The sequence below is a fragment of the Thunnus maccoyii genome, chromosome 6 (genome assembly GCF_910596095.1).
Source record: "Thunnus maccoyii chromosome 6, fThuMac1.1, whole genome shotgun sequence".
Lineage (NCBI taxonomy): Eukaryota > Metazoa > Chordata > Actinopteri > Scombriformes > Scombridae > Thunnus > Thunnus maccoyii.
The window spans coordinates 18,582,488-18,601,491 of record NC_056538.1 but is presented as its reverse complement, the minus strand read 5'-3'; the positions used below and the strand labels follow the sequence as shown (position 1 = coordinate 18,601,491).

Below are 19,004 nucleotides of genomic sequence, written 5' to 3'. Positions count from 1 at the left end.
AACAAATATCACAAAAGCATTGGCTGTAATTTCACCGAGCAAAGAACGTTTTGTTTCCAGAACTGGGCAAAACTCTCTCACATCAATGAGAGACAATCCATCAGTTATGATGATTCACACTGGATCAGAAATCCCCTTGATCTCTAATTATGAGAAGATTGTTTTCTCTTCTACACAAGCTGCATTTGAATCAATGGTGAATGGCACGTCCGAGCCAGGGGTCCATTTGTCCACAGATGCAGTGAAAGCCTCTCTTTGGCTTCACACTCTGCTTGATAACAGGAATCAGAGAAACACTGACTCTATTACACTCACATCTGCTGACGGAGGGCTGGGAGTTCCTGTCCTACCCACACCTCACCCTCATGTAATTGATAACCTGGCTGTGCAGCGTAATGACAATGATGAAAAACAATCTCAAGGCAAGGATGAAAAGGGGATTTCAAACCTTGGAAGAAATGAGTATCTGTTCAGTACTTTGCCATCCATCTTCCAAAACAATACAGCAGAAGATTCAGTAAGAGGAAACATCATGACAAACTTGTGTTTGACCTGCCGGAAAGATCGAAGAGAGGTGTCCACTGAGAAACCTGTGGCTCTGCCTCCACTGTCACCTGATGGCTCCTCAGACCCTCTTAGTAGAGACAGTCTTCCTTTAGATTTCAATCAATTTCCAACCTCATTACAGAGTTTACAGCAACAGTCAATTGGACAACGAGAAAAAATACTGAGCAAAGACAAAAGTCACCAAAACATTACCATGCGGTCCAGTGTTAGTGTGACGGAAAAAATGGTTCACCATCAGACATTTCCTCCTTCATCCTTCAGTAAAACTGTAAATCATAGTCAAAGCACTTTGATTAATTCCCATATCAGATCTTTTTTCTCAGATACAGGAACAGCTGAGTTTGACACACGACCTCATTCTGAGATATCGTCAGAATCACAAAAAGACACCAAGAAACAATCAGGGCACACCTATCCTAGTGAAACCTTTGTTGCAGAGAGACCGATCTCAACAACCACGGCACTTTATCACTCATCAAAGTCACTTTATACTGTAAGGAAATCGGTAAAAAATGGAGATCAAGAGATGTTCGGTAAAGAGGTGAGCATCAGGGACACACAGTCAAAACTAATCTATTTCAGTAAGAATAACAACGATGCTTCAAACCGTCCCACTGTAAGAAATATGCTTGGCATCTCTAAAGCTCCCCAAAACAGTCAGAAAAGTGTTCTTCCAGAAGGTAGTGATCACAGCACTGCATCACATCCAACTACAAGAATGAGTTTGATTGAAGCCCATAGTGTAATTACACCCTTCAGACTTAGTAAGCCAAACACTTCTGCAGTCGAAAATCCTGAATCTCTCTCTCTGACAGGAAGAGCAGATTCTTTGAACTCTGTATTTAGTGGCCAAATGCCTGTTAAACCAAGCTCTCACAAGAAAGAGCCCATATTGACTTTGTTACCTGGGGATTCTTCCATCAAATTTGCAACTATAACCACAGTGAGACAACTGACAGATAAGCAAGATCCTCATACGCCTAGCACTGTAAACAGCATGATTAAACAGGCTTCTGTTCATCCCTCAGGAACGGTGAACATACCAGTTATGGAAAAAACACCTACTCCAACCTTCACAATGAAAAAAGTCGTTGTGCCTGGGAAGTTGTTTCTCTCAGAATCAAGACAGGACTTTGATGATTATGTTTCCATGTTGACAACGCGATCAACAAAGTCATTCTCTGAGAGTCTGACAATGAGCAGACTTTTAGGGAGTCAATCAAAAATCACTTTTGATGTTGGAAATGATAACCGTGTGGCACCAACACCCCAGTCTTTTGTAAAATATAACAGGGATTTAATCAGAGAGTCACTAATAGTACACAATCTGAAGCTGGGAGATAGAAATGAGCAGATGGTGACTGTAGTCGCCAAATATGAGGACAAAGAAATTAAAGACATACAAAAGTTGCAACAAAAACAGGAGACAAGGAATGATGAAAAGTTGGGGAACAGAGGAGAGGAATTACTTAGATCAGATAAGACTGAAAGCAGTAAACAAGAAAAGATAATTACTACTGTGATAGCGATAAATCAAAATGCAGGCAGAGAGGAGGACAAAATGAAACAACACGAGGCCAAGACAAGTAGAGAGGAAGATGGAGGTCGAAAAGACGAAGATCTAAGACAAGTGGAAATAATGGACAAAGAAAAAGCTAAAAGAAATGGTATGACTGAAACAAATACAGAGAATACCAGCAGAGATGGAGAAAACATAACCAAGGATGAGGAGTCTATAGCTGAAAAGCAGAGAGTGTCTTTGACAGAGGAGGGAGAAGAGGCTGGAAGAAAAGTTACAGTGAACAAGGAAGACATTAAACAAACGACATATGTTCCCTTTGGATATACTACTAATTCTAAAGAACGTAACAGAGATGAAGGGCACACTGTTACAAACCTGTCCTCCGGCCACAGTTTGATTAAACAGTTGGGAGCCACTGAGCACAGTGGCATTCATCTGGATGAAAAAAAAGCAGAAATAGTGGAAATGAAATATATGCCATTTCCCTACAAAGTGACAAGCAATCACAGACTACAACACTCAACTCTGGGATCTGAGAGCCCGGAAGTGTCAAGAATGACATCTCTTCTTAAAGAGTCACACACACAAATTAAACCTCATTCGTCAAGCCACAGGGCCATGCTTACAACGCGTGAGGCAACGGCTTCACTTACTAAAGAAAGTACTCGGAACAAAGTTGTTGAGGCTACATTTTCTGTGACTGTCATTCCGAAAACGGACCCAAAGCCATTTAAAGTTAGCACTTCAAAATTTCACGGAACCTTGAAGCCAATTGCTGCACATCAGAGTGAAACTAAATCAGCTCACTCTGAACTAAAGAGTATTAGTAATATGTTGTCACTCACCACCCCACGATTGGCAATCACAAGCGGGTTGCCGAGTGCTAAGCCCCACTTTACAGTAAATAGTTCTACTCTCAATGTATCAATTATTTACAGCATCTCAGATCACAGGCATAAATTTAGTACTTCAGTTTCGGAGCCAAATTCACTTTTACGGACCACGAATGAGGGCGAGCGAGTGGAACACATTATACCAGCACATGTATTTGAATCCGGTGTCAAGGACCATTTAACCTCAAACATGAATGAAGAAGTAAATATATCTACTTCAGTGAATCTGTCCCAGCGGATGTATAATGACTCATCTACCAGGCCACCCACAGCAGCAGCCTTGTCATCTGAGGCCCACATGTCCAATGGCCAGCAACAGCCTCACCAAGGGCAGTCTGCCCCTGAGATAAGTCAGTCCTCCTCCTCTTTTGACATGACTTCAGGCCAGCCGTGCTCATTTAAATTGTCAGAGAAGACAGCCTGTTCAGATGTTTTGCATGCTCCTGCTGCTGATAACGAGCAGAGATCTGTACAGACCCTAATGGCATCAATGAGCCCTAAAGCAAAAAACAATCAATTTCCTCTCAGCAGCATGTCACCACTGCTAAATCTCATGCTGTTTGGAGGTGACAGTTTACCTGGCACCTATAGCCCGACGAGGCTAACAAGATCAACCTCAGAAAAAGAAATATTGAGGGCAAACTCCAACGCTGTATATGCAAATAGTGGACGTGCCCATGCTGAGTCCTTGTTAGGGACTGCTGATGAGACAAATCAAATTGAGGAGAATGACAGTGTGCAAACTATGGTGACCTTTGCGGTGAAACATTCAGATGCAATCACAAAGCAAATGGCAGAGAACAGTGATGAGAACAACAGTTCCTCTTTTATAGCACAAACAATTGGGAGGAGTAAATACCATGCTAATAACGCTGATGAATTCAACTCTTTGTCTTTAATACAGACTGAGAAACCAGCGGTAAAAAACACTAACAAGAATAACCACAGTGACCCGTCCAACAGTGCAGTGAAAACAACCCTCCAAAATATTCATCATCTGTCCCAGTTAGAAGGTGATAAAGAAACAAATACTATCACATTTGCATTTGAGACCGCCCACAAGATTGTGCAGGCATCAAATGAGCATGTTGCGCCTGTTACAAATGATTTTGCTACACCTGTGCTTGATGCAAATGATCAAGCTGGCACCACAGTATTTGTTGAGTCAGACAGTCAGCCTGAAATACCCAAAATACAGACTAATGATGTGACTAACAATACTATTTATGATATGGAGCATCATGCAGCAAAAGCACCTGAAAAGCAACATGATCCCTCCACACCACATGGCTCTGTCAGCACTCTGCCTGTTGGAATTGACCTTAAGGTCCCCAATATATCCACACAGCAGATTTCTGACCGGATATTGAATATTACCTCTCAATTCCAGATGACCACTACTAGAACCAATGATTATGTGTCTTTGGCACCAACTGCTAGCATAAGCGGTCTTAGAGTGTCCACAGAAGCTCATGAATCAGCAGTGACCACTAGTGAGAATGTGCAAGCTGTTATTGAAAAGTCATCTCAGGCTGCACATGCTGAGCATATGGTACACTCCAATAGTCATACTGAGGCTTTGTCACTGAGAGAGCCTCCCTCAGCTCCCACTATTGGCAAGCTCACCCCTGCTGTGAAAAGAAAAAACACAACAGAAACACAGAGTGTGGAGCAGCCTGAGCATGAAATGTCTGGACAAGTTATCGAACAAAGCCAGCATGCCCCACCTGGCATGATTGCAATAATTCGTCCTATCAATGACTCAGAGCTGGGCATTCAAGCATCTGTGTTAAAGGCTACCCACATAGCTGGAGGGGCACATGAAACAACACCTACTGTGGTTAAAAGAGTTGGATGCTCATCATTTAAATACATCAAAACAGCTCTGACAACAAAGAGTGCTTTTGAAGCTTATTATGCTCTGTCTAAAAAGACTTTTGCAGCACATACACTGGACAGTGCAGACAAACATAAGAAGCATACATTACCTGAAAAGACCTCAATAAGTCAAGTGATACTTGGAGCTGTGACTGATTCTGTACCACCTACAGGGATCTTGCCTCCAGAGATTATTAATAAAACCAGCTGTAAGACAATTGGCTGTGCTACATCAGGTGGGACCACTAAAACAACAATTGGAGCAGGTGAGATTGATCATACCACTCGAGAGAGAATGTATAAAACAAAGGCTGATAGTGGGGGAGATCATTTTAATGCAGTGCAGACTCCTGACACAAAACCAGAGAATGGCAACTGTGGCACTGACTGTCCTGTACCTGGAAATACTTCACCACAGGCCACCAACCTCGACAGCACAGCCCTTTCACCAGTCACCACTAAATCTGATCATGTCATTGTTGATGAGACTATGACAAAAAAAGCCAAGAGTATGACAAATGGACCCTCAACAAAAACACAGAGATTACGTGTTGAAACAGATCATTTGGCGAGACGTGGGACACCTGAGCAGGCTCAGTTTGTAGAGAAAAAAACACAAAGAAACTCTCACAGAGAGACCTCTGACACTCAGGAGGCTATTGCAACAGAGGTCACTTTATCTGAACCTGAAGCAACTACTGTACAGACCACTGAAAAGACTACTGAGCACACACTGTTCACTGAAAAAAATACAAAAACGCAATTAAATAGAGGAACAGCCAAAGCTGAGATATTTGAGGCACAAAATGCCAACAGGTCAGCTCGTAATATGGTTAAAGGAGAGATGGCAGTTCAAGAGTCTGGGCACAGGCTATTACTGCTGGAGCAGAAGTCTGAATCAGAGCTACTGAGACTGCAACACAGGAGAAGGGCCTCATCTCATCTATATCTCTCTGGGTAATCTTACCTTGTATCCAATTAATTACACATTACCATTAAAGAACCATTACTGGTGGTTTTGCATGAGTTACACTATGCTATTGGGCAGGTAATCACAGCACAACATTTTGTCATGTTTACTTTTTCCTATATTAATATTGTCACATAGTAATACAGTTATGAGCAGGTCACATTTATAATTTTATCCAGTGTTGGTTTATGACCAATCACATGCAAAACTAAAGACATTCACATCAGTCTCAGCTATAATGTTTATAGTGTTTGATCCTAATTAGCAGCATAATACACTAAACTAAGATGGTGAACATGCTAAACATTACACCTGCTAAACATCAGCATGTTAGCATTGATATTGTGAGCATATTAGCATTACCTTAGCATTTAGCTCAGAACACTGCTGTGCCTAAATAATAAGTAGGCCTGCAGCCTTACAGAGCCACTAGCATGGCTGTACATCATATAGAGTCTTGTTTGCATTGAAGACGATGCTGTTTGGCAGCCAAATCTGAATTGTCAGATATAAGAGCATCCTTAAATTCACCAATGGGGAGTTTGAGGACAGTTTTCAGAACAGTGCCTGCTCAACTTTGATAAAAGATACAGACAGTCAAATTGTTCACTGTGATGGATTACCTGTCTCAGGCAAGTTTCAGTTCTCTGAAGTCGATTTTCATAGTGCAGCAAAATGATTGAAAAGAAATTAATGCCAGGAAGGTATGACATCAATCTAAAACTTTTAAAACCCATCTATTTTGGGCCATAGTCAGCATTAAAGGAAAGCGTGTAATTTGTTATGTAGCTCGTGGCGTACAACATGTTAAACCACTGGAATGCTCCTTTGTAGTGTTGTACTAGTAAGTAAAAATGGCAGTCACTAGTTTCAGCCTCTAAATTGTGATGATATGCTGCTTTTCTACATCTTATGTGATAGTAAGATTTCAGGTTTGGAGAGTTGGTCAGAAAAAACAGGACATTATATGATCTCATCTTAAGCTTTACACACATTGTGATCTGCATTTTTCACTATTTTGACATTTTATGGACAAAACATTTAATCAATTCATTGACAAAATGAATCAATGATAATGAAAATAATTGTGAGTCATTTCAGTAAAGTTTCACTGAGACATATCTTGTTTTTTTTTCTGGCAAACTGCAATAATATGAATCTATTACCAGAGTAACAGAAGTTTCAGAAGACCTGTGTGGCAGTGGGAACTACACCGCAGAGATGAGTCTGAACCTGGAGAGAGGTGTCGAGCCTGGCGATGCCGTGCCTGCCCTGGGGAATCTCAGAGTGGTTATCAACCTGAAGACAAACAACAGTCAGATAAACCTTGAGGTCACCTCCTGTTGTCTGTCCCCCACCATCCAGCCCAACCTCACCAGCTCCACTTGCTGCCTCTTCTCCAGGTACAAAGGAAAGTCTGGAATACTCATGGGTCCACACATATTGTAGGTGACTGGGAAAAGATTTTAGTCTTTTATGATGTGTTTTCATTTCAAGGTAAAAAGGCAGCCTAGAAAATGTATTTTTCAGTAGTAAAAAAGCTGAATGAAGATGAGCAGAGTCAGCAAATACAGGGGTTTTGCAATATTTTTCTTTCATATGCTGCATCATATGGTAGACCTTGCATTGAGGTTTTCAAAGAAAATGGTAAAATCCTGACTTTTGTTTTTTATAAACATATAAAAACACATCCATGAATAATGCAGGTCTTCAACCTTTGTAACAGCCTTAATACAACCTTGCTGGACTGTAATGCCTTACAAACATGTTTACGAGAAAAACATTGTGGGCATAATTCATATCAATGCTTAGAGTTGCAGGTACATTTTTAAAAGCAGAATATTATCTGCTCAGTAAACAGAGGACTGCTGTAGGTTGATGGTTGTTATCACTGTGAACCAGCTTCACTCAGATGGGTAGAAATTCAACGTACTCCTGCAGAGTTAGAGAGGGAGCGGTATGAATGAATAAACAAATTCTAAAATATGTCAAATGTGAATAGCAGGGCTTTCCACAAAGATATGGAGTAGCCACTACTCCATCATATGAACTGATCTTAATTATTGCATATTTTAATGAGTTTGCCTACCGATTGTAAACATGTAATGAATTATTGTAAAGGAGAAATAGGCTTCTAGCCCACACAGTCTGTAACTAGCTGTTTAAAACCAGCATATTCCTGACTGATCAGAACTTTTGTAGTTAAGAATCATTTGACCTTATTTATTAATCTTTATTTATTTATTGACACTTTCACTGTAAGGTTTATCAAGGCATGCCACAAAGATGGTTAATGTATTCTTTTATTAGAAATATAAATGCACTCTTATTCAACAAAAATACACAAGGTTATTTGAAGAGTGAGCATGTTTTTAATCCCATGTCTCATCTAGGCTATGTATTGGTTTTAAATTATTTATAAAATAAACCTATGCCAAAAATAACTCTAAAATAACTAAACATGTGAATCACTTTGCTCCCATCATGTGAATCTACTGAATCAACTCTTCTAGTCATCTATGTCTTCATTTTCATCTTCACTATCATCCTGAGTGTGAGGCTGAGGCACAGCCTACATTTTCCTCATATGACACATGCCTGTTAAACAGACAACATTGCCTGTTTTAGTGTGTGTTTGCAATGTGTCTTAGAGATGGCTCTGCTGTAAAAAGGACAATGTAAATAATGATAATTCATTAATTTGTTCATTCATTAAGCCCATAAACATCTGTGTGACGTATATGGAAAATGCAGCGCTTTCAGTGGACTTTTTAATAATTACCGCACAATCGTTAGCTGCCACTGGTGTTCTCTGGTGTTTTCTGAAGTAGTTTGTCTAATGAGGATGCCCCCGTCTGTGCAATCAATGCAGTTCTTAATGTGTTTTGTCATCAGTTATTTTGCTAATGTTTGTCAAACACTAAAGACAACTCTACAGACAGATAGGCTTGTTTCTCTATCGTCATGCTTGCATTGTTTTAAAGCGGAGGCTAGTGGTCATAAATGCACATTTACAGCAAATCACTACTTGTTAATCAAAACTGTGCACAGGATGTTAGAGGGGCAGAGGCCCAAATTCATAAAAGGCGATTTTTGCAAATAAATAAATATATGCTCAGAATGACTACTTTTGCGACATTGATATCAAAATGTATGTTTTAAAACAAACCCATGACTGAGGTTGGTTCAAACGCTGCTACATGACAGTTAATTGATGATACATGCAAAGAAATGAAGTATATTTCAGTAAATTCTCCTCACATGTTAACCAGCCCAACTCTTACCCACTGTAGCCCTCTGACTGACATCCTCACTTGCAGAAGTTCGGCTTAAAACTGCTGACAAGGATATACTTTCTCTGGCTGCATGGCTGCCTCTCTCGCCTCTATATTCGTCTCTTACCACCTCTCCATAGAGGGCATAACTGCTTCAGTAAATATGGGCAATAAGAAGATGCTGATATTGTATGGCTAAGATACTATTACTATGTACCAACAAATTAGTTTAATATAATTCACATATCATATCATAATACTGAGACTTCATGCATTTAAGCCACAATTCTAAAAAGCAACACATTAGCTTTAGATCAGGTGTATTAGACACTAGTTTATAAAAGATTTTAACAGTTAACATTCCTTCATCTCTTCCCTCGCTCCCTCCCTCCAAAAATACTGAAAAGAGTGCTTGAATTTAACCATTTTCCTAAATATATAATGACATTTAGTAAACATTTAACATTCAACATTCATGTAAATATAGGTGGATCCACTGTCTTTACTCAGATATTCACCTGTTGAACAAAGATAACACATAAAATACAAAGAAAGGAAATATATATGCTCACTGTACATGTAATCATACACTAGGTGTTACTTTAATTTCTGACATTAACAACACAAACACAATGGCAACATCACTGCTGAGTATAGTTAATGCAGATCAATTTGACACTAGAAACTCAGATTAACTTAGTTAACATTGAATGCACCTCATTGGCTGCTTGTTACAGAAAGGAGGCAAATGTGCTTAATTTTGTTGTATTTCTTAAATGTATCATATTGTTGTTATTTTGTAGCTTGTGGGGGATAAAGATGCAAACCCTTTTCACAAATGTATAACTACTACTGAGTTCTTTCAACTACAATCACTTTACCTTATGGTAAACTATTAAAACTAACATATAGGCCATCTAATATAAATTATCTGTCAGCTACACTCAGAAACGCTGGAAGTAGCAGGAATAACAGGAATTTATTTATTAAAAAAAAAAAAAAACACCCCACAAAAGGGACATTTTCTCTCTCAGAGGCCAAATGGGCAGGGGCTCGAGCCCCCTTTCAGGTCTATCGATTTAAATAAATGATAATGCTGAATTCAAGTTACACATATATTATTAACATTATGCAACATGAGTAATGATACTAAGGGAAAGCTGACCTTTACCTAACATGATTTCTTTTCTCTTAAGCTTTCAGCTCAATTCAATTTAAAATATTGATAGCAAGCTGGTCTGTGTTTTTTTCTGCTTTCATGTTTATTGATCAGTGCAGCTCTGTATGAAGACTTTACCTGCAGGATATTCTCAGTTTTAACATTTTCCCTAAGCATTTTACAGTTTCATTTGAGGGGAAATGAAATGACTGCTAAGGTTTTATTGTGTGTTTGTGTTGGTGCCTCAGGTTAGCAGCACAGCCAGCTGGGATCACGCTGCTGCCCAGTGCCCTGTCAACCAGTGCCAGCTTCACCATCAGTCTCTTCCAAATGATTAATTACTCAGTAGTGTACCTACACTGTGATCTCAGTGTCTGCCTGAGAAACCACTCTGACTGTGAAAGGGTAAGACTGCAGTGGCTGTAATGAATGCGAGTGGATGAGAGAATGAGCAGCTGAGAGTGATTTAAATTTTGTGACGCGGGGTGTGACACTGTGAAAACAGAGAGACAGACGAGGAGCGAACAGGCAGGTGTAAATGGGCTGGGGATCCGAGAAAGAAGGGTGAGCAAGGTGAGTGTGCAACTGGTGAAGAGGTAAATGACTCCATATGTGATGAAAAACAGAGGAGAGGAAGGATTGTTTGCAAGCAAGAGGATAAATTATTTTCCTGGATCAGAAGTGAAAAGAGGGGAGTGGGGGGAGTGTAGTCTGATATAAATAAATAAAAAATAAATAAATATCCTGCCATAGGTGTAAGAAGTGTTTTCTAAATGTGGAAAGAGTGAGATGTACTGAAAAAGGACTACTGAAGTGAGGCTGACAGCCAAACACACATAGTCTAAAATATTTATCATGTCATTATGCAAACTGAAGGTCAGATAAGGTCTTTGAAAAGTTACAGAATAAAACTTGCAGAGTAACAACGGATGCTGATGCTCTGATACCAACTGCTGTCTCCTGTTGTTGTGGGAATGAGGCTTTTGATTTAATGGGAAAAAGTGAGTCATCTGACAAGTACGTGTTAGAGGGCGGAGGTGAAGCAGAGGATAAACTCTGGAGACTCATTCTGATGTCTGCCTTTGTAGAGTTCTTCAACAGCTCTCAACAGTAATGTTCCTAGAGTCTCATCATGTTTGTTATTGTAGTATTGCAAGCTTCTTAAAGACCAGCAATTTTTTTTGCAGTGGGTCAGTTAAAATACATGATAGGTGTTTGCACTTGACTTACTGATGCCTAAAATGCATGACTCAAACAGGATTGCAAGCTGCGTCTAAGTACGGCGTTCACTTTTTCCCTCTTTCTTTGAAAAAAATGGTTTCTTTCTTAGCACTTGATGTCATGCTTAATATTTTTCTGGAACATTTCATTTACATAAGAGCTATACATTATACCTCAACTACCATGTTTGAACTGTGCAAGCTCAGAGTGGGCTGCTTAGATTAAAAGACATAGTGTTGCTCTCAAACTAAAATCCTGTTTCCAGCTCTCTGTTTGAAATACATGCATCTTCCCCTTCCCTTTTATCCAGAAAAAAAATACCACAAAGGAAAACAGGTTTTAGACATATTTATCAGAGAGGTGCACCTGTTTTATTTCAATTACTGTTTCTGTGCATTGTTCTCCACTGTCTTTGATAATAAACAGGAACACCATCCTTCTTCCAAAAACTTAATTACCTCTTAGCCACTCTATCATTTTTCATTCTCACATGCTACATATTTCCCTTGTCTTTTTATAGCAGTGCCTTCAGCAGAGGAGTGCATTTCCCTTAGAGGGTCCAGAGGCTATTGTCACCAATCTCAGGAATCGCATATCCTTTGGTCCCATGTTGAAAGAAGTGCAGAATTCTACCTTCCCGAAGGATATAGGTAATTATTAGCTGTGCCTTAAAACAAAAACGATCGATCTGAGATAGCAGAGCATGCACGAGAGATGCTGCAGAACAGGAAATGAAAGATGACCATGCCATTTATCTATAGCAATTGAGGAAAAGAGCTATATCGCTAAATGGTGTTTGTGCCATACAGCTCTTCACAGGTTTGTCATGTAAAGTTAGTCTACACATTATCAAAAACATTTGAATGCAGTGAAGGCAGATGGAAAACAGTGTTTTAGTGCACAATCAAATCATGACTGTAACCTCATGACACATTATTCGTCTGTTTGATTTTCAGACCCATCAGAGCTGGACCTGGTTCTGGTCATCGTCAGCCTGGTGGTCGGCTCCTCTCTTGTCACAGTTACACTGCTGCTGGTGTGGCTGGCCTACCGTCGCCGGGCAATCTGGCTGCTCCACTCGGCAGCTCCACCAAGAGCCTGCTGTGGCTGTCTGTGCCGAGGAGGTGACTTGATCCTACCGTGACCAAGGAGGAACCGCTGCCAATTACACTGATCATGTCCCCACCAAAATAGCTGCAGACAATTACATTAGTCAACAGACAGTGAGCAGTCAATCATATTAGCCATAGAGCAGAGGCGGCCAGTCGTATCAGCCGGTATAGGCCAGACTAGATGATGAGGAGCAATCCAATTCACACCTCCTCTCATAGGTGACACAGCTGTTGCAGTCAAATTTCACACTTAACCATGAGCAGTCTATTATCATTCACTGAAAATAAACACCATCCCCAAATAGAAAAGCTGCTTTGATCCTTTTATTTTCCCTCACTGGCAACAAATCAATACTCTTTGTATCCCACTTTGAGATTGATAGCTTGTTAATACTAGTTTAATATAATGTATGTTTGTGGCTTGACAGTTATATCGAGCCTCTGTGATGGACTGTTTAGAGAAAATGTCTCTCATGGGTTAGCTCATTTATTATTGCAAGAAAACGCACAAGCACCTTCTGCAATGTTGTTTTTCTTCATAAATGTCCAGACCAAATGACTTGATCATCGTATAGCATCATGTAAACATAATATGCCAATTGAAAATGATGTAAAATATTTAATCATGAATTCTTAACTGCTATCTAATAATTGAACAAATATATAAAGTAGTTCCTCTACAGAAAAAGAAGCTGATTTTTCAGTGGTTTTGATCTCTCTATCATGAGGAATTCTTAATCATTATTGACTCAGACTTAAATTCATGCTGTGAATCTCTGACCTGAATCCTTAATCACTGCATTGAAATAATATACAATGGAAAAAGCTGTCTCTTAGCATTATCTCTACCGTTTTTCTTTATCCATTTTTAAGTTATCAGTGAAACATTATTTACTTGCAACATCGTCATTATTTACTTAACATTGTCAGCACTATGATTCATCAGCCCTCACTATGTTCATGTACTATGTAGGTGCACAAATCTGCAGAGAGCTAAACCCACTCCCAATAAAGATTGAAGGCAGCAGTTGGGCTTTGAGTTTTGTTTTTGTTTTTTTTGTGAAACTATGAAAACAGTATTGGGCAATAAATTCAGACATAATGATTATAAATCAGAAAATGATGAGATATCATAAACAAATGTTAAACTGAAGGTATTGTAAAAATGAATCAGTACAGTAACAAGTGAAACTGGATTCACAAACATCATTGTGGACATGCAGAGTCCACATGAGTCAAAGGAAAAAGGGTGAATTATATAACATCAACAGTTAGCAGTAAATAACAGTATGTTGCAGTAGCAACGCCTTAGCTTTAGACAGCTAGTATAATAGCTAGCTGCTTAGTTAGCAGTAAACCATTCACAGAAAAATCTAGCTAACAAACTACAAATCAACCACAAAACAACTAGAATAAAAAGAGCGCTGACAGATAATGCTCCAACAAGGACATCTGCGAGTAAATAAAAGATGCTTTTGCTTGGTCACAAAGGTAGGGTGACCATATTTTTTTAACCCTTAAATTGGGACTTGATTGTACTGCACATTCATGCATGCACACATGTGTGCACTTATGCATGCACCATAGGCATTTTCATCAGTATGGGGGACAATTATTTCAGCTTAGCACATCTACCAAGCGCATCTTTTAACACCTTGGATAGCACCTCAGCAGATGAAAAATTATGTTTTGTCCCCCAAAATCCACCAAGGTATTTGCCAGCATGAACAAGCGTAGGCTGCCGCCTAAATAGCCAACTGTGACACATTCTTTGCCAGCTTCTTATTTATTTATTTAAAATAAAACAAGGTACAAAACTCTTTGTGGCCTATAAATAACTTTATAGGCTATAATGTAAAAATAACTTTAACTAACATCTTCACAACACTATGCCATGAGCTGGTCATGAGTTTAAAAAGATTAAAACATCAAAACATTAATAATAACAAAAATAAAGAGAGAGCCTTTAAGAAAGTTACTTTTAAGAAGATTACCGGGTACTTTATGTTTTGCAGTCTTTTTTTGCAGTTTTGCAGTTTCTTTTCTGGAGCTCTCAGCTCTCATGGAAACCACCGCTTATGTTTGGCCATCTTAATATTATCTTTTATATTGGTATTTCCACCATGTGTGGCTGAAAATGTAGTCTTGCAGTGTTTGCAGAACACAGCTTTTTTTGTTGCTGGGTACTATACAAAGGAAGGAGTAAGCCTCCTGGAGCTCTAGAAAAGACTGACCCTCTCTTCGGCATGATAGTAACTGTTAGCATATTGACAGGTTCTATCAGAAAGAGCAGCAAGCATCATAGGCTAGCAACAACGACACATCAATTGATTGACATACATACAGACAAAACAGTGTTGAATTCAGACGTGTGGTACATATTTGTTGGGACTCTGGACACCCAGCTTGAAACCAGACAATCCCGGACAAACTGGGACGTCTGGTCACTGTACACAAAGGCTTAAAATAACAATGTTAGTTAAACTGCTATAGCACTGTGTCAGAGGCGGTTACTACTGGCAACTGAATGTTCAACTGAAACAAATTCAGATATATTTTAACCTCATCACCATAGAAATGAATGAGGCTACTTTAAATTAAGGTCCACACAGCAGGCACACTTTATCCTAAAAACATTGTTTTATCCTGGCAAATCAAAACAGATATTTTACCTGCACTGTATACCTCATTTAACAAACAAAGTGAGGTATACATTTGAAAGTTTTCGAAATTAGATGATACATAAACGTGAACCAGTGCACCAAAGAATAATATATTATCATAATAAAATTCTTAATTCTCACAAGTAAATCCTAAGACATCCTGTGCCTCCAGTGATCGTGATTCACTGTGTTTCTGCTATCTCTCACGTACCTCGCATGTTTATAATTCTGCAGAAATACAAGTGGTAGAATATCAGCATAAGATAAGGATTTGATTATAAAACATTCAATGCTCTTGAGAGATACAAAGGAACCAATTAATGTTTATGTCTGAAACAGACAGCGTATGTACACCAGCATTTAGCACAGCACATAGTAGATTAGACAACTCAATCCCCTCAATGCCCCCCACTCTTTAATTTTGTTTGGTTATGTTTAGCACCCTCTATGCTAACAGAAGATGGATCAGAGACACCGGAATGTAAGCTTGTTAGTTATTAGAGGACATGAGGGGCAACGGAAAAGCCTTTGGCTCCAGCCAGTCAGCTTACCCAGCATGGTGGAGCCTGCTAATGCGATTGGCTGAGCTGCGAGAAGTGAATTCCATCAACGAAGATAGACTTCTCCCCTCAGGTAGCCTATCAGGAATCTGATCACGAGTGCCTGGTTTTCATTGGAACATCAATCCAGGAGTCTGTCCTAAATTATAGTGTGAGTTAGTGAAGCATGAAACTATGGCTGTCAGTGAATGTTAAATTCATCTATTACCACACCCGCATACATAGAGAGAGAGAGAGAGTTGAAGGGTTAGGGTGCTTAGAGAAAAGTATGTTGCAAGGAGTTGACACTTGAATTAAAGAAGTGTAGCCAATAAAAACACCGTAGACAATGCAGACACAGTGTACACTGATGATAACAGGTTTTTATGTAGCTGTGAAACGCTTGTATGGTGCCATTACCGACTCTGTATCAATGATGATGCTCTGTCATGTTTTTTATGATTGGTTATTCTACTCATATATTTTTATATTTCAGCCCACCATAATGACACACTGTGTATTAGTAAACTGCAAAATAATTAATCTGTAATCATGAAAACTTTGTAAAGTAATGTGTTTACATCACTTTCTATTTAGGTTGCCTGCAGCCTGATGACAACACAGACATATAGACCATGGGACTTAAATCCAAATCCTCCCACAGATGTGATCCTCTCCCCACCACAGGCCTGCAGTGTAAACCAGCATATTTAAAAGGAGCAGGGAGTGGGGAAATCCCATTGAAGTGGGATTATTATTAATAAAAATTTCTCACTGTGTCTTAGAAATGAAAGCCTGAACAAAGAGTCACCTCAGAGCATAGGATAAGAGAGGAAATGACTGCAGAATCCTGACCTGTAGCTGCTCTCTCATGAGACATACATTATGGACCAAAATCCTAATGAATCACATTAATATTTACAGTTTATAAATGCTAGAGAAAGACAGAGGTAATGAGAGATAGACGGCCATGCAGTGAGGGTTGCACACAATTGTGTGTTTGTAGTGGAGATTTGCGTCATGTTCACAGCAGGAACCATATTGAATTCAAATGTGCTATGTGCTACGAATGAAGAAACCCAAGGGAGATGGTCCAAATATTTATATGACTGCCAAAGCTACCCGTGGCCCACAGGAACAATTTATATATACATATCTATACTGTAAATATGTTTATGTGTGTGTGTGTGTGTGTGTCTATAAATGTACATATCTGAGTCTCTTTCTTTAACATTGCAACAAAACTGCCTCATGTCCACAGATAAATTCAGCCATAAAGGGGGTTCAGTGGTTGTAAAATATAACTGATGACCTTATAACACTGAACAGCAGGTGGGAATAGAAGGGAAGGTGATAGCAAACATCTTTGTTTCCTCATCTTCTTGAATGAGCTTCCTATTACCGTAATCCTCTCACATAAGCCAGGCAGTTTAAACCTTTTCTCTCAAATAACAGTCTGCTTTAATGATGCAGAAAGATGAAATCCACCCTCTACCTTAACAGGAAGTCAAGGTAGAAGGTGATAAATGTCTTGACACTCTGGGAACTGAAATAGGTGCAGTACACACATCACAGTTGCTACACCATCAGGCACTCAAAGCCAGCCTGTAGCAATGGTAAATTTACAATTTAATTTACAATTAATTTACAGCGTGCTAAATGAGTTACATGACCTGTTCTGGCAGACCATCTAACTTAAAGGCACTATCTCATTTTAACTGAAAACAGTCTGTCTGTGCAGACAGACAGTGAGTATAATGCAAATAAAATAACTTCCTTCTTGCTGTCTGTTGAAAACAATAAGCATTTATTATTAGTAGAAATCAGGAAAAAAGCATATAATCTCATTTTGTTCTCCCTGTGTCTCTGCATCTTGAACAGAGCAGGAAAAACAAGCCAGACTGACTGTAAGTGATTAGTAAAAGAGAAACGAGGCCCAGTGCTGGCTTGTGTCACAGTAGAAGCTTTATGCACACACAATGAATGCTTGAGCTTTGCCAGCAATGTTAAGTCTTAAAGTCAAATTCCAAACAATTTAAAGCAATTTACCCACCATTTTACAGATTTGAATGGTAACAAAGTACACCATGTCCTTATGAGTTTATTTTGACTTGGTGGTAATTTTCCCATTCATTTTCAACCCTTTTTGCAGGGGAATTGTTGCCACAAAGACACAATAAATTTGTGTCCTCCAGCTGACATTGCCTGATAACAGCAGAGTAGTCCCTATTGTGTCGGCACAATACTTTAGAAAGCTCTATCTATGCAACTTACCTTAGAATCACTTTGATATCACTTCCATTCACAGAGACCAGCTTTCATTTCAATCAGTGTCCAAACCATCCAGAGAGTCCATTTATCACAGAAAGGAATCTGCTGATAAGAATTACCTAGAAGAAAGAGTTACACTTCTAAAGAAAGACAATTTAAAGATTCCAGGAGGTCAAAACTTGCAAAAGTATAGTTGTACTGTAAGTGCTTTATAACTGTTACGGGTCATGACAAGCCTTCCTTAATTCTCATGAATTACAGTAGTTTTATTTCAGTTTTATTTTTGTTCCTTGAGGCAAATTCTGTTATATAGATTTAATGACTTTTCTCTCTGACTTCTTCTCTTTTTTCCCAAAGAAACTGTAAATGCTATTTTATAAATAGTAACACCCATTGTTTTTATTTTTTTACTTCCTCCTTGTGTATGTGTTATAAACCTAAACCCTATAAACCCGAAAGTCTGTGGTTGAGTGAGCTAGTGACTGACTGAGTGATGAGGTTATGCCATTGGTCAGCTGAATTCTGCCACTTCCTGTATCCATTTCATATTAAAAGCCCTCTAGCATTTCATACACTGTCCTGTCATATACTAGGGCTGCGTTTCATTAGTTGTTGACATGCTCTCGTTGACTTCCCCTTGGCACTTGTCCTCGGGGGAATCCCCGCTGCCATGACAAGTGTTGTTCCAGTTCTTTGAAAAACCCAAGTGAACTTTGCAAAATCAACCCTTTGAGGACTGAGGGAGCGAGCGATCAACGATGGTCACTCAGCGCTGCAGATTAACCACTGTGCACTGTGGTTTCTCATCATTTCCACTATGATGTCAACGAGCTGCTGATTTACAGTATTTAAAACAGATGTCTGCTGTTCTTATGGTGTTATTTTTGGAAAGAATTTGCCTGATATACTCGGTTTAACATTTCTCTTCAATTTT

General features: G+C 39.2%; 1 protein-coding gene across 3 annotated transcripts; it reads left to right on the top strand.

The window, feature by feature from the left end:
- Positions 1-221: 221 nt before the first annotated feature.
- On the top strand, positions 222-13,616 carry LOC121898295. Of its 3 annotated transcripts, XM_042413273.1 has the most exons (5): positions 222-5,817; positions 7,000-7,233; positions 10,513-10,669; positions 12,006-12,135; positions 12,442-13,616. In XM_042413273.1, exons 1-5 carry the CDS (start codon positions 533-535, stop codon positions 12,627-12,629), a joined length of 5,994 nt encoding a protein of 1,997 aa, XP_042269207.1. In that variant the 5' UTR covers positions 222-532; the 3' UTR covers positions 12,630-13,616. The 3 variants fall into 3 exon arrangements, 2 of the variants coding, with proteins under 2 accessions (XP_042269207.1, XP_042269208.1); XR_006096410.1 differs by lacking the exon at positions 12,442-13,616 and having other exon boundaries at positions 10,513-10,837; positions 12,006-12,090; XM_042413274.1 differs by lacking the exons at positions 10,513-10,669; positions 12,442-13,616 and having other exon boundaries at positions 12,006-12,056.
- The last annotated feature ends 5,388 nt before the right edge of the window (positions 13,617-19,004 follow it).